At 40.1% G+C, this 14540-nt stretch overlaps 1 protein-coding gene across 1 annotated transcript; it reads left to right on the forward strand.

Moving 5' to 3' along the window:
• Positions 1-600: 600 nt before the first annotated feature.
• LOC108669313 lies at positions 601-11741 on the forward strand. Its single transcript, XM_018156617.2, has 6 exons — positions 601-669; positions 3743-5965; positions 6274-6381; positions 7000-7206; positions 10892-11318; positions 11567-11741. The coding sequence occupies exons 2-6, from the start codon at positions 3755-3757 to the stop codon at positions 11596-11598; spliced, it is 2985 nt and encodes a 994-aa protein (XP_018012106.2). The 5' UTR covers positions 601-669; positions 3743-3754; the 3' UTR covers positions 11599-11741.
• The last annotated feature ends 2799 nt before the right edge of the window (positions 11742-14540 follow it).

A 14540-nucleotide genomic window follows, 5' to 3' on the forward strand; every position in this document is an offset into this window, starting at 1 on the left:
ATTCCACGTCTATGTAGAAATGCTAGAAATTTGACGGATGGGGATGTATCACGGAAATTTTTTCAAAGCGATAAACGTATATCTGCAGTTTATTATGATTCTATCTTCCAATATTGTCGCACGCTTCTCTAGAATAATTGCATTTTTTCTGTTAGTGCTGGGACTTTTATGCGTTTCTTCGATTGCCCCACGATTATTTTTGATACGATAACCACACAGCGACGTAAATCGGAATTATCAGAAGTCAGCGCTAACTTTAAGATAATATTTACTAAATTCCATTCCTTAAAAAATTGCTCACTAAACTACCCGCAAGATTTTAAGGCTGATTCAAATTGACATTCACTTCAGTTAAGTTCAGTATGTTGTTGCGAAATGCTAAACATCTAACTTATTATATACCATATAATATTCCATGTGGTTTTTAGATGACATAGGATCTGTATCAACTATGAAGCTTCTTTAACCAAAATTAATTATCTGCCAAGTGAGAAATGAAAATTCAACATTTTGTTAATTATAAATTAAAAATTTAGGTTAATTTTTATCTTGGAGGTAGTTCTTGAAATTTGGCACACCTGCAGTTGTAACAATAACACAGTGGAGTTGCGTTGTCAGTGGTGCCTAAGTCCGCAAATGTGTATATTATTCTTCAGATAACGATTTGAGGCAAGTGAAAATTTTGAAATGAACGGAGAGTAATTCTATAGAATTTATGCTCAATCGTAACTTTTAGTTTATCCACTGTACACTGATGCTCAAAGTTTTTGTGTCTTTCCCTATCCCTGGCAGGCTGGTTGTACTCCTAGCGTTACTGCGCTAGCCGCTAGCCTATTACATAAAACGCTATTAGTATATCTTTATTTTTTTAACAACTTAAAACCTGAGAGTTGAAATTAAATTTATTTGAATTTTTTCTTGAACCTTATTTTGCATATCAATTCCCTCCTTGAAGTTGAAGCAGGATTGAATGCCTAATTTATGAATTAAAATTCAAGCCTGTCCATTTTTCACATGCCAAAAGAACATGATCGAGCCGCGCGATTAAAAAATATTAGAAAAATAAGTCATATAAGAGCTGGGGCATTCCTGTAATAAGGAAGAAATTTGGATCTTGTTAAGAATAAGCTCCCCAGTCCACAGTATGACCTTGTTAAGTAAAAGTTGTTAAGGAAATGTGCCCTAGTAGCCTTAGCCTATATGTCCAGTGTCCTTTACAGTTTACAGTCCTTATAGCCTAATAATAAAACAGTAAAAACACCCCATCCGCCAACCCCACATTCCCCAGTAGCCAGTATAAACCTTTGAAAATTGGAGAGACCCTTTGTTTATTTATTAACTTGCATGATGCAATTCCATACTTAATATAAAAGAACATGTTATTTTGAGATTTTGAACCAATCAATGACAATCATCAATATTCACGCACCGGTCCACACTTCACACAGATCACACTTCACAGCACACTAGCTGCACTACCTCTCACAACTCACAAGACACAGTGACAGTGGTGTACTAAATGAACATTGGACAGTGTCAGTCAACAATAACAACAAAAGTTCCAAGGATCAATGGAAAATAAATTTTAAATTTTTAAAAATAAAAGTATCTATTGAAATTAGGTTTTAAGTCATTAAATCCCCACTCCCCAGGCCATAAAATATAAAAAATTAATGTTTCTGCATGCGTGCATGGATTTTAATGCTGTTAATATTGAAAAGCTTCAATGTATTTCTTTTATCATTTACAAATTTATCATATGAATTCTAATTTGGCTATATTCATTGCTCAAAACCACTTTTAGAAGCAATCGGTCCAATCAGCCCAATCATATGTATGGTAGACTAAAGTCTATTGGCATTGATTGCTAATGTAAAGAGCAAAATCATGAAAATGTCATATGTTTATGCAACTAATTTATCATGAAAGTTTGTATCCCCATATTTCCATGCTTTGTTGCAAGTGAAATCCATCACCTGAAATAAGATTTTTCAGTAAAATGTAAAAACTGTAGACACATGAATTCCTCTTTCCCCAGTCAATCTGTTGAAAGTTTTGGTAATAGATTAAGTGCATCCAAAAAAAGGGTGTTTTTTGCTTTTAATTATATGTTTTTTGGGATGTAGATTAAGAATCTGAAATCCTCAGTTGGCATCAGAAATTTTTAATGGAACCTGTTCCTAACTGGACCTAACCTGCGAGATTTTTGTTGATTGGCTAGGTTTTTCCGGCCGCTGGACGGACTCCAAACATAGAAAAAACCTATTGGCTAGGTTTTTGCGGCTGCTGGACAGACTCCAAACATAGACAAAACCTAGCCGATCAACGAAAACCTTGCAGGCTAGGTCCAGTTAGGAACAGGTTCCATTGAAAATTTCCAATGCTGACCACCAAAAACGGATTTCAGATTCTTAATCTACATCCCAAAAAACATATAATTAAAAACAAAAAACACCCTTTTTTTGGATGCACTTAATCTAAAGTAATACCAAAGTTTTCCAGGAGCTACAGCCATAAGAGAAAATTAATGTAGAATGAAATTATAGACACAATTTTATTTGTTGATATTTAATAACAAACACATATTAATTATTTGATTTTATAAAATGTAATGAGAAGTGCCCATGAAACATTTCTAGAATACTTGCTTTATGACATCACATGTGCCAATCATATTTGCCATGCATTATTTTATCCCTTTCCTTAGTGAGATGGATGATGACTAATCATTCTTTTCTTAATTGAAATGATGACTAATCATTTATATATGACTATTTACAATGTATATATAGGATTCATTATACCAAATTTTCATTTGTGATTGTGCTGCTAATAAAATTCCAATATCAAATTCTTTTTTGGCACAGTCTGTTCTAGTGTTCCAGCTATGTATTTTCCATTAATTCATTTAAATGATCAAGCAATAAAAGTTCTTCAGGGAAAAACACCATTATTATCTAGCTCATCGATTTGGATATTCTAAAAGCAGAGAATGTCCAGAGATGGATTATTGTTTTTGATCAATACAAGTGTATCAATGGGTACAAACTTATTTATTTTGGCTTGCAGCCATGACAATCTGAAATGAAAAATCATCCTAAGTCAACAGAAAAAAATTATAGCTTGTAAACTCTAATGTTTGTTGATTTGGAATTAAATTTGAAACAATCAATTTCTGCCTCCATTTAGGGTAAACTTTCTGTACATATGGATCACAGCACCTGTCAGTGGCCAGCAAATGAACTAATAGTTGGTTTACTTACCATGGTTACTAATAGGTTGTTTATTATGCATAACTGCAAAATGCAAGAGACATTCATTGGTAAAAAGGGTGAATTTTTGTTAACATGTTGTTAAACTCTGTGTTCATGCAAGAATGATAGTGATGCTGTCCGCAATATACCTATTTAAAAAATATAGGAGCAAATGTTGAAGACACTGTCTAAATTAAAGTTGATTTAGGAGAGTATTCTAATCTGTTGAGAAAGTTTATATGATGTTCAAAATAAAAAATGTTCCTTATGCATGATCATCATAATGAATTATTTAAATATTTAGTTTTCCTTATTAGCTACCGTAATCCAATTTAAAAATTAAGTAAAATTGACATTTATGTAGCTCGTATAGGAATAATTACACTATAAGTTTTTAAATACAGTAAAAGATTGCCTATCATTGCTTGCAATATTCTTGTTGAAGAATTATATGGTGACTTAATTATCTTTCATTGGATGTTTTACAGAATTGCTGTACTATGATGAAAGCATACAATGAAGAGCTAGACAGCAGTGCCAGCTTACCACCTTGCTATGTTTGCGGCACTCCTTGCTGTGCCCACTGCCTTCTGAATGTACGACAACCTTCTCCTGGAAAACCTTTTTTCCCGTTCCTCGAGACCCATGAACCGCCAGAAAATGTACAACCAATAACAAACGGCCAAGTTTTAGCTTGTAATTTGTGCTTCCAAATGCTTCAATTTCAGTGGCAAAATTACGAAGACAATCGTGTACCGCTCGTCAAAAGACTTTACTGGCTCAAACGGGATGACGGACTGCCGTATTCTGGCGTCGAAATGGGCATGCAGACAGAGTATGCTTCGCAGTTTCTGGGACTTACACCTGACCAAGCTGTCAGCGAAGACAGAGTGTCTGTTAGTGGTCCTTCTCGTCCGCACTTGTCGGGCATTGCTGCTACTAAACACCTCAGTCCCAGCCCATCGCGCTCCTTAGTAAACTCTTCGAATACGAGACTGCCACCAGCTCCCCGTACTATATCTGAGACCATTTCCCCAGCTGTTCGTGAAATTCCTGCCCGGGTTACACCCACAGTTTCTCCATGTCCACCCATAGCAGTGCCGATCAAAGCCAAACGATATTACGAACATAGGCCTATACCTACGGAACCTCAGGAAGAGGCCCTGGACCTCACAGTTGACCGCACTCCCAAATCAACAGTTGTCAGCTCAGAAGTGTTGGATCTGAGCATGCCTGATAAAAATGCTATTACTGAAGTGTGCTATGTGTGCGGCGAGCATTATAATCGAGGTACACTTATTAGCATGTGCGCTAAAGAACTCACTCCAAATCGGCCGTATTTCCCAAGTCTGATGTTCCACGCTCGTCCCAGCAAATCTCACCCCATGGAGTCGTCGGGTTGCGTGCAGGGTTGCCCATCGTGTTACACTTCCCTACTGACGCAATGGGTGTTTTTCAATTCAAAAAGAATCGATCATAAAGCCCGATTGTATTTGCTCGGTAAGTTTTCAACACCTGGTGAAAATTCCATAATATGTTATGACTGTAATCAACCGGTATTTTTTACTGATGCTAAAGTGGCGTTCATTACGAACTCGGAGAGTAAAACCTGCCCTGCTGACGTAGGGAAGCGTGCCTCTGCTATTGAGTGTCCACAGTACGTCTCAAGAGCAGCCAAGGCAGTTTGCTGCCACTGTCCCTCCGCTCAGACCACCGACGGCTCGTCCAGCGATGCCAGCAATGAAACCATCGAGGTTTGTGAAACCGACTCGCCTGAACCAAAGAGACAAAAATTAACTCAAATTCCTCGAGAATTTTCGACGGCTGACAGGCCTCGTAGTAATGGCAGTTTCATTAATCTCCCGCCAGGTATGAGCTCATTTGCAGAACTGGCTGATTTAAGCTCCGGCTCATGTTATTTGTGTCATCAAAGTCACGCTAAACACAGCATGCACTGGGTCAGCATGTTTCCTGATACCGCTTCCAGCGATGGAGTTTATTTTCCCTTCCTTAAGAATATTCACCGCGTGAAAACAGGGATCATTTCCGAGGACGGCAAGGTGCTGGTTTGTTCGTATTGTTATCAGCACCTCAAACGCCAATGGGACGACTTCGAGTCCCGAAATATCGCCATGGAGAAGCGCGTGTTCTCGTGCCGGCCACCGAGCTTGGGGTCCGTGTCACCACGCCTCACTCCCAATATTTCTCCTCCCCATTGCTCCCCTGACCAAAATATTGGCGAGGAATCCTCACATCATTCATCACAGCAAAATTCAACGCTTGCTAAAAGTGAGAGTGCTCATTTTAACCTAAAGGAGCTTGAGATAGACATCTCAAAAAACATCAACAAGAACTACGCGCTGCCCCCGATCTGCACACAGAACCCCCTTAACATCCCAGTCAAATGCTACTTATGTGGCTTTCCTTCAGAGCGCGGCGAGACATACGTTATCAGCAGCCGCAGGACCTCTACATGTGATATCTTCTTCCCCTTCCTAGACGCGCACAGCTCTATACACGAGAATGCTTATGCCAGCAACGGTAACTACCTTGTATGCACATTCTGCTTCCATACTCTCGTGCAGCAGTGGCAGCGCTTCGAGAAGAAGCGTGTTGAGCCTCTAGGACGCTTCTATAACACCTACAGCTTCAAGTGCTATGTGTGTTCCCTCAAAACATACAGAAAAAGATTACGTAAAATCAGCGTAGAGGTGAGTACATACCGACCATTATTTCTTTTATTTTATTGTATTAGCGACAATATTTGCCGAGGTGTTTAGACGAGCTCAAACTTCAAATATTTCATCACCATCAATAATATAATCGCCATTTGAGCCAGGAGCGTATTGTCTCTTTCGTCATGTAAACAAAGACAGGTGTTCAAATAAAATCATATATTGAGCTCTTATTTAACGCATGTACCTACCGGTATCTATGTTCGATGCTGCACAGCATGTACCTATAAAGTGTAGTATTATTCATGATGAAATATTCGAGGGGAAACTGTGTTGTGTCGCAGGACTTCCCCTTCTTGCGCGGCCACGTGCGCCCCTACGACGCCCTCGTGCTGGCCAACGGTATGGCAGTCGCCGTGTGTACTGACTGCCACACACGCATGTGTGACCAGGTGTGTAGTGTGTACTGACTGCCACACACGCATGTGTGACCAGGTGTGTAGTGTGTACTGACTGCCACANTGTGTATAAGAGACAGGTGACCAGGTGTGTAGTGTGTGTGACCAGGTGTGTAGTAGGTGTAGGGTGTACGGTATTAACGTGGCTGTTGCCGTAGAACTTCGTACGTGGAAGATTCTACCAAATTTGCGTATAAAGTGCGTTATCTTTGCCGGTTGTCTGTCCAAGGCTGCCGTCGATTGTTACGTAGTCTGTCCAATAATTCCTGATATTTCCAGTTGTCTCGTGTAGAGCCTGAAAATATGACTGCGCGTATAATGTTTGCACGTTATCTATGCTCGTATCTGTAAGAAACTTCCACTGACATGAACCTCGTAGCGTCCAACCGTGGTGCCTATCACGAGACGTTCATTCAACTTCGTCGTGGCCTAAGTCCTGGCGTTTTTTCTAATAATTTTCTTTAGTTGAAAAAACTAGCTACGCTGCGAGATGAAGTTCAGTAAGGTCAACCGTCGAGTTTCTAGCTTGCCTGCATGTGCGTTGCGCGGCCTGATTGCTTCGTTTAGCTACACCTTATCTTCAATATTCGCAAGTTCATCTTCCCGTTGCAGTTCAACGACATGGAGAGAACAGGAGTTCCCGTTGACAAACGCGAGTATAATTGGATCAAAAAACCTGCACCTCCCCAGTACCCCCCACTACAAGTGGGGGCGGTATTCCTGCCTTCGCCCCTCAGCCAGACGCCCCCTCCGCCGTCTACTGAAGGAGGGGTTCTTGCTGGCCCTCTCTCCTCAGGAGCCGCTCCTGCTTCAGTTCTGGTGAGTAACTTTTAACTCATGAGATGTGATATCCTCTTGGATGTTCTGGAGCCTCGTATCCTGTAAAAATACTCCTCTCGAATTATCTGGAGCTTCATAACCGGATAAGATTTTCTCTTGAATGTTCTGGAGCCTTATATCCAGGATAAGATTTTCTCGTGAATGTTCTGGAGCTTAATATCCGGATAAGATTTTCTCTTGAATGTTCTTCAGCTTCGTATCCTTATTAGATCTCTCATGGAGCCTCGTATCAATGAGATGTCTTATTATTGAACGCCGAGCGTACCGGGGACTTGAGGGCAGAGACTCGCTATACGGTCTCTGGTCATCATACCAGTTATACTACAACTTTGCTGCATAATGATTAGTTTTATTCCACGCCTCAATATAAACCCTAATTTTATTAAGAATAACACTTTTATTTTGGTAATTTAGTATGGAAATGTTTGGAACCCAGCATACCCCAGGGTTTAATTAGCATGAGTTTTACAAGCATTTTTGCTTGGAAATTGACATGGAAAATTGATTGATAGCTATATTGAGAAAGTTTCTGCCTCATTAAAAGAGTTAACATGTTTTTCGATCTATGCCTAAATTAATAGTTTGATTCATTTCTTTCTCATGTTTGACATTGGCCAGTGTTCCACGTCCTTAACTATATGTAGCTTGCGTGCACCTTAGGTGCATTTTATTGCATCATGTGTCGGCATTGTTCGCTGCTAGTGGCGCCTATTACTTGATCCGCGTCTGATGTGCATATCGCAATTCAGACGCTTCGTGTTTCTTGCTTATACTTTTGTATACTTGTACTTTGTAGATGGTGAAATGCGCTCCGGATTTTTTGTGGATTGATGTTCCATTCTTAACTTGTAACGAAATACTTACACGAAAATTAAAGGTTACAGCGTAAAACACGCTGACGAGACTAGGTTCGGGGAGAGGTCTTGTTCTCATAGGAAAAATGTGTCTGCCCATCTTTTAACTAACTTTCTGGACTCATATTTGATTCAAAATAAACGTTTAATTAAATATTCAGTTATACATTTCCCTCAATTAAAAAATATCTTACAGCGACCAAAGTTTAAGAATTAAACCCTTTAATTATTTCCAATTACATTTATTCTAAGTTGAGGTTGAGTAGTAACACATTGGGCTGTAAGCTGACCGCCTCGTAGACGAAAGCTCAGTTATCACCGAAATATCACGCTAATACTCGTGTTTTGTGTCTTTTTAGCGCATTTTCTCATTTATGAAAAAAAGCGCTATTGTGCTCGTCAAGTCCGTCCGTCTGTCTGTCTGTCCGTGACCTCAAGTTTTCGTCGACGAGAAAATGCGCTCTCTATCACTCACTACAGTGAGTACTGAGTTATATTTTTTGATGTATAAGCTTGGTCTGGAACGGCGTTGCTTGAGCTAGGCTGTAACCTCAATAATAGATGACATTTGGTGCTGCTATAGAGCAATACAAATATCTGCAGCCTGCAGTGAATTCAGTGACGCCAGACTAATGCTCTTGAAACAATTGCGTACATTAAATACCATTTGATGACTTACCGGTTGAACAATTACCAATTTTATTCATCATTTAATACCGAGACACTTCCGATCAGCAATTGAATGAAATGGTAGTCAACATGAAAAATGTGGCATGTATCCTACCCGACCGTGTTTACATCGACGCAGCAAGTGTGAAAATATGTCCAAATGTTATTTTTGTTGCGGAGTGAAGTGAGGGTAAGAATGTAGGTGGATAATTTGGTCGTGTTGTTGTGACTGTGGTCGAGCCAGGCAGGCATGAGATGGGGAGAGGTATAGAACATCCACGTGGCAGTTGAAAGCTTTTTTGCTGTACACTGCTTTGCTGTACACTGCTTGCTGTACACTCAGTGTACAGTCACCATCACGACCACCACCCTATCGCCAGGTGCTGTGCAAGCTCAGTGCTCTCACTCGTCCAAGTGGTCTTCAGTTGTGGCATGTCGCTATTTTGGCATCATCCCTGATGAATACTTGCGCCGCTAGAGTCTTGTTGAATTGTGTATATATATAATTATCATGTCGTGGGTCTTTCTATTGTATTTTATAGGTTGCGTGTAGCACCGTTGTCATTAATAATTTTGCGATGGTTGTTGAATTGTAATCTATGCTTTTTCAATCCTGTGATTCGGCTCGATGCTTGTTTCTTATAATTCTTCTAATTAGCTTAATTACTGATAATGGTGGACAAGGTGTGGCAAAATAAGGCATTGAGTTGCAAGACCCTTCTGGAGCCATACTTACAAAATTTGCTAAGTGAACGTAAGTACTTACGCTCTATGTAGGGTATATATAGGATACGTATATAGAGCGTATAAAGGCCCCTCTTACGTATAGGCCCAGGCCCCATACCTTCAAAAAAGTTAAGAGATCGTAAGTTCATCAGCTAATCATTGACGGCATTTCAAGGAAAATCCACCAATCATAGACGAGAAAATAGAGCGTAAGTACTTACGATCTCTTAGCTTTTTTTGAAAATATAGGCCGCAGTGCAGGTCCCTAAACCATGACATGCTGGTACCGAACGCATTGGTATTCGCACGCTCTACCTGTACATTCATGGTGACGTGTGTTGCACTTCTATTACTTTCTTCTCTGCACTAACTGGGCAATAGAAACATCTTCGCTACTACTCTGCGATCTATCTTGGTTGAACCACTTAATCTGATCCGATATCAAATGCTTTTGCAATGTGAATATAAACAAGTTTTTAGCGCATTTTTTCATATATATATATATGGAAAAAGGAACTATTGTGCTCGTCATGTCCGTCCGTCTGTCTGTTTGTGATTTCACGTTTTCGTCGACGAGAAAATGCGCTCTCTTTCACTCACTGCAGTGAGTACTGAGTTAGATTTTCTTGTGATTGATAGGCTTAGGCATTGCGTCCTGTTGCAGCTTCGCTCGTAACTAGAAACTGTTGCTTCATGGAAGATTTTCGATGACATTATTCAGTAATGATTTCAGTTGTCTGCAGCTCCATCGCAGACCTCTTACGTATTCTTCATTCACGCGTCTGTCCTCTTACGCTAATTCCGTGGGAAATAATTTGTTAGAGAATATACCGTGTATTTGGCGAGGCTGTGGTGGCTAGATGAACAGCAAAACAATTTGCTGGCTTAACAGTAATGCAAACTTCTCACGTCATCATTCATTCCTTTCTTAAAGTGCAAGATTTAATCTGCTTGCACTCAAGTTCGTGTCGTAATCAATCTCTAGAAGAATGATTTCCTTGCTCACCGGTCGTACTTTGGATCCACGAGACAGAGCTCATGAAGCTATGCAAGTCACGCAATTCATCTTATCTTTGTGAGCGTTTACGTTTCAACAGAAATCTTCATCAGTATCACGAGTGTTTATACGCTAAAGCGATGTGTTGTATCACGCTGTCATCGTAACGAAAACTGGATCGAATCTGGCTTCAACCGGTTTCTGTGCACTCAATTGCTTGCTTATCATATTCTACGTATTAGGTTTATCACACAATCACGACCTTCACTGCTTTTCTTGGTTTAGTCGCACGTTGTACTTTGATAACCAAAATTTACATTAATTATTTTGCTCAAGTTGCTCACTAAATTCTCGGTAACAATGCATTGTTTTGGCTACAAACTACCGTGCAAAAGACTGATGAGATCTTCACTTGCAGGGAGCAGAAGCCTCTACTAGACGGGCATCTACCAGCCCCGGGGGCGCAAACTCTGGCTTTGCTACTTTTACTGCAGCGTCCGCTACTGCGTCTACTACCACATCTGCTCCAATGGCTGCTGTCAGTGGATCAGCTGCTGTCAGTGGATCACCTGCTGCCAGTGGGTCAGCTGCTGTCAGTGGATCACCTGCTGCCAGTGGGTCAGCTGCTGCCAGTGGGCAAGCTGATACCAGCGGGCCAACTGACGCTGCTACCGGGCCAAATGCTGCTGCTAGCGGGCCAAGTGCTAGCAGTACATCTGCAGACATCGCTGTTAGTCTCTCGTCTGCATGCGTGAACAAGGCGAGCAGTAGCAGCACAACTCTGACGAGCTCAGCGATAGGTGACGTCCAGCGTCCTTTCATCCCAGCCAGCTCTGCTAGCGCTGGTAAACTCGGCGTGATCGAACAACAAGCGTTACTCAAATGTTTACTGTTGGCCTTGTCCTAACAATCAAAATAAATCAATCATGATTAAATCCAGCATTATTAAACGTTAAACTATTTACAATTTTGATAACGTAAGGTACCATTATATTATGTTGTATTATATTATTATATTATATGTATTATATTATATTGGTACTATGTATATCTGATGGATCGCTTGACGTGTAATGCAATCTTTGTGTTGCAGGCGGACGACCGGACTCGAAACAGTGCTGCTAGGACTCGGCGTCACGACGCGGCCGCTGTGTTTACATAGCAATACCACACCAAGACCATGCAAATACCTGTCATTTATACTGTTGTGTTCACCAAGCATTTCTTCTCTTGCGTTCACCGAACATTTCTTCTCTTGCGTTCACCAAGCATTTTAGCATTTCTTCTCTTGCGTTCACCAAGCATTTCTTTTCTTGCGTTCACCAAGCATTTCTTCTCTTGTGTTCACCGAGCATTTCTGGAAGACAAGATAATCATATTTCTGACGGAAATCAAACTGGCTTGCAAAGTCTTCATAGGTGTCCCTCCTAAGTCAATATGCCATGAGTGTGCAATATTTACGCTGCAATCGGAGCGAGTTTGTTGGAGGAGAAGCTGCAGCCATGTTGGCTGTTCTACTCCTACTTGAAACGAATGAGAAGCATAATGAACTGATGTAATTAACAATATATTTTATGCATAAGTTAATATATCCAAAGCTTTATCGTTAAATTTACCTACTTTTATTGTTGTGTAGAGTTAATCGTGGGGTTACAGAATCGTAGGCATAGCTTGATCGCCCCAAACTTGTTACAAATTTGCAATCAATTTTGTACGTAATTTTAGCCACGGTGTCTTTTGTGAGAAGCCTTGCCTCAATGAGGCAGTACATTTTAGCAGACTTTCATATTGATGTACGGGTTCCGCTGATGTCACTGGAGCTTTGTGCCTCTTGCCAGCTTCATTCATTTCTCTGCTGTTTATATTCGATTTGATTTGTTGTACATAAAAAATCTTGACAAAATGATGCTTGAATCATTCAAGTGAGAAAGCATCTTTCAACTTCATTGCAATATTTTGTTATCAAACAGCACTTATTAGTGTGTAATTCGATGAAGTCTCGGCTCCTTTCCTCAGCATACAGTCAGCGTATCTCAAAGTATTCAAGAGTATTCCACTCTGTCTCTTCACTTCACTTGCCTGGTCCAGAATAATTGCGAGGAACTTGCCGTCAACTGGGGTGACTTTGGCCACCAGGGGTGACTGGCCACCGGGGGTGACTTCGGTCACCGGGGGTGACTTGGGCGACACCTACAACAGAAACATATGGCAGCAAAACAAAATAATAAACTTTGGCCAAAGTGACTGGGGTGACTTTGGCCAACGTTTGCTGTATCATTTTGTTTTGCCGCCATATGTTTCTGTTGTACGTGTGGTCGAAGTCACCCCAGTTGATTATACTCAAGTAGTTCGCTGCTTGCTGTGTGGGGAGAGTGAGTGGCGTGCATGTAACCCCTCCCTCTGTACATTTATTCCTGAAGATTTTCTTCTATTTCCTTTAATTGGTAAGGCTTTTTATGCCGCACTTGATTTGTTTGTCACATCGTACACTTGTACTTGTCATACAAGTCGCACATCATATTTGTACATCGTACTTGTCGTTTGTGTAGGCTGAAGAAGTAGCAATTCATTCTTGTATTCTCACTCCTCCTCTGTTTTGTGTGTATTAAAGCGGCACTAACACACAGGTTTAGGTTCAATGGTTTGGGCTCATAAAGCACACATGATCATTGCTTAGGGGTTTTGCTTGTATAATCTATAATCACGATTTTCTACATAATGTTGTTGAACGTGATCATAACACGTCCAGATTTGTTGTGTGTATTGCCTATGGTTTTAAAAGTTGAATTATCCTCGAATTTTTTAGCTAGTTTGTGGCTGCCAAAAATAATCTTTATAATACACCAATGNAGATATTGGTGCAATTTGCCAGATATTCGTAACCTACCTAATATAAAAGTGAGGCTAGTGTCACCGAGTGTCTTTTCCTAATGTCGCTTGTTATTGTTGCGAGGTACCGGCGAGGCTAAACTTTGTTAAGTATTGCTTACATTATGTGTTGTGATGCTACGAAACGAACTAAGTTATTGTTTCTATTACATCCGTTAGATATTGGTGCAATTTGCCAGATATTCGTAACCTACCTAATATAAATGATTTTATTCGTGGCTTGTGGAAAGCATAGTTCACAAGACTGCGCCGGAGTATTTACATCATATAAAGTAAACTGGCCAACTATTATTAGTTAACTTCTTGAACATTGTAGAAGATGCACCACGTTTTTTTTTTAGTGTAGCGAGTGAGGTTGGTCTTACTTTTAGAAAATTATGTTGCACATGTTAATTATGTAATGGATTACCGTATATAAAATAATAAGCTTAATACGAAGTCCCGTCGTTATTGTAATTATTAGTTTCATTGTTGACGCTCTTTGAGTGGCTTACAAGCCACTGCGGTGCAATCGTTACAAGTCTAACTTTAGTGGCAGCCAATTGATTAAAAAATTTAGTGAAGTGTATTTCATTGATTGTGAAAATGTTTGATCGTGTGAAGATATATCTATGCGTGTGAGCTAAATTTGACTTGTTATCTACGTTATAAGAATACTATATTGCTGTTTTATTCTGGAATATTTGTGACTACTTTACGTCAAACTCAACATTGTGCAGGTGCAACACAATAATAAAGTCCGTAAATGTGCCCCAGAATTCAATGTTGGATGCATTTCCGTTTGTAAATGAATGTTCTGCTGCCTCTGCGAGGTAGGACATGAATTCATATGCATAAATGCTGCATAATAATGCTGTGCTTTTAAGCCACTGCCAGGGCTTTGTATAAATAGTGTTGTATGTTTCATTTTATTGGTGTTGTTGCTTGACGTGTTGCCGTGTCTAACCCTGCGTACTAACCTCGCCTCTGCTTCCGTGTGATGTTTGAGATCAATTCTGATTGAGTCACTTTTGACGCAATATTTATATATCCTTCATATTGAAGATATATTAACTGATTATTAGTACTCTATTGCTGTGCAATATTAATTTGGGAACGCTGGTGTTTTGACGCGGTCAATTGTTTCTTCCTGTACCACAGCGTTTGAATTTAACCGAAATATGATTTAACTCGTGTAG

This window comes from Hyalella azteca, unplaced genomic scaffold, assembly GCF_000764305.2.
Source record: "Hyalella azteca isolate HAZT.00-mixed unplaced genomic scaffold, Hazt_2.0.2 contig6062, whole genome shotgun sequence".
Classification (NCBI taxonomy): domain Eukaryota; kingdom Metazoa; phylum Arthropoda; class Malacostraca; order Amphipoda; family Hyalellidae; genus Hyalella; species Hyalella azteca.

What these genes read in the sequence shown, in the direction of transcription:
- LOC108669313 (XM_018156617.2), top strand. Translation starts at nt 3,755, where the DNA reads ATGATGAAAGCATACAATGAAGAGCTAGACAGCAGTGCCAGCTTACCA. An exon ending in ACACACGCATGTGTGACCAG is followed by an intron (nt 6,382 to 6,999) that starts GTGTGTAGTGTG and finishes TTCCCGTTGCAG; the next exon opens with TTCAACGACATGGAGAGAAC. An exon ending in AGCCAGCTCTGCTAGCGCTG is followed by an intron (nt 11,319 to 11,566) that starts GTAAACTCGGCG and finishes TTTGTGTTGCAG; the next exon opens with GCGGACGACCGGACTCGAAA.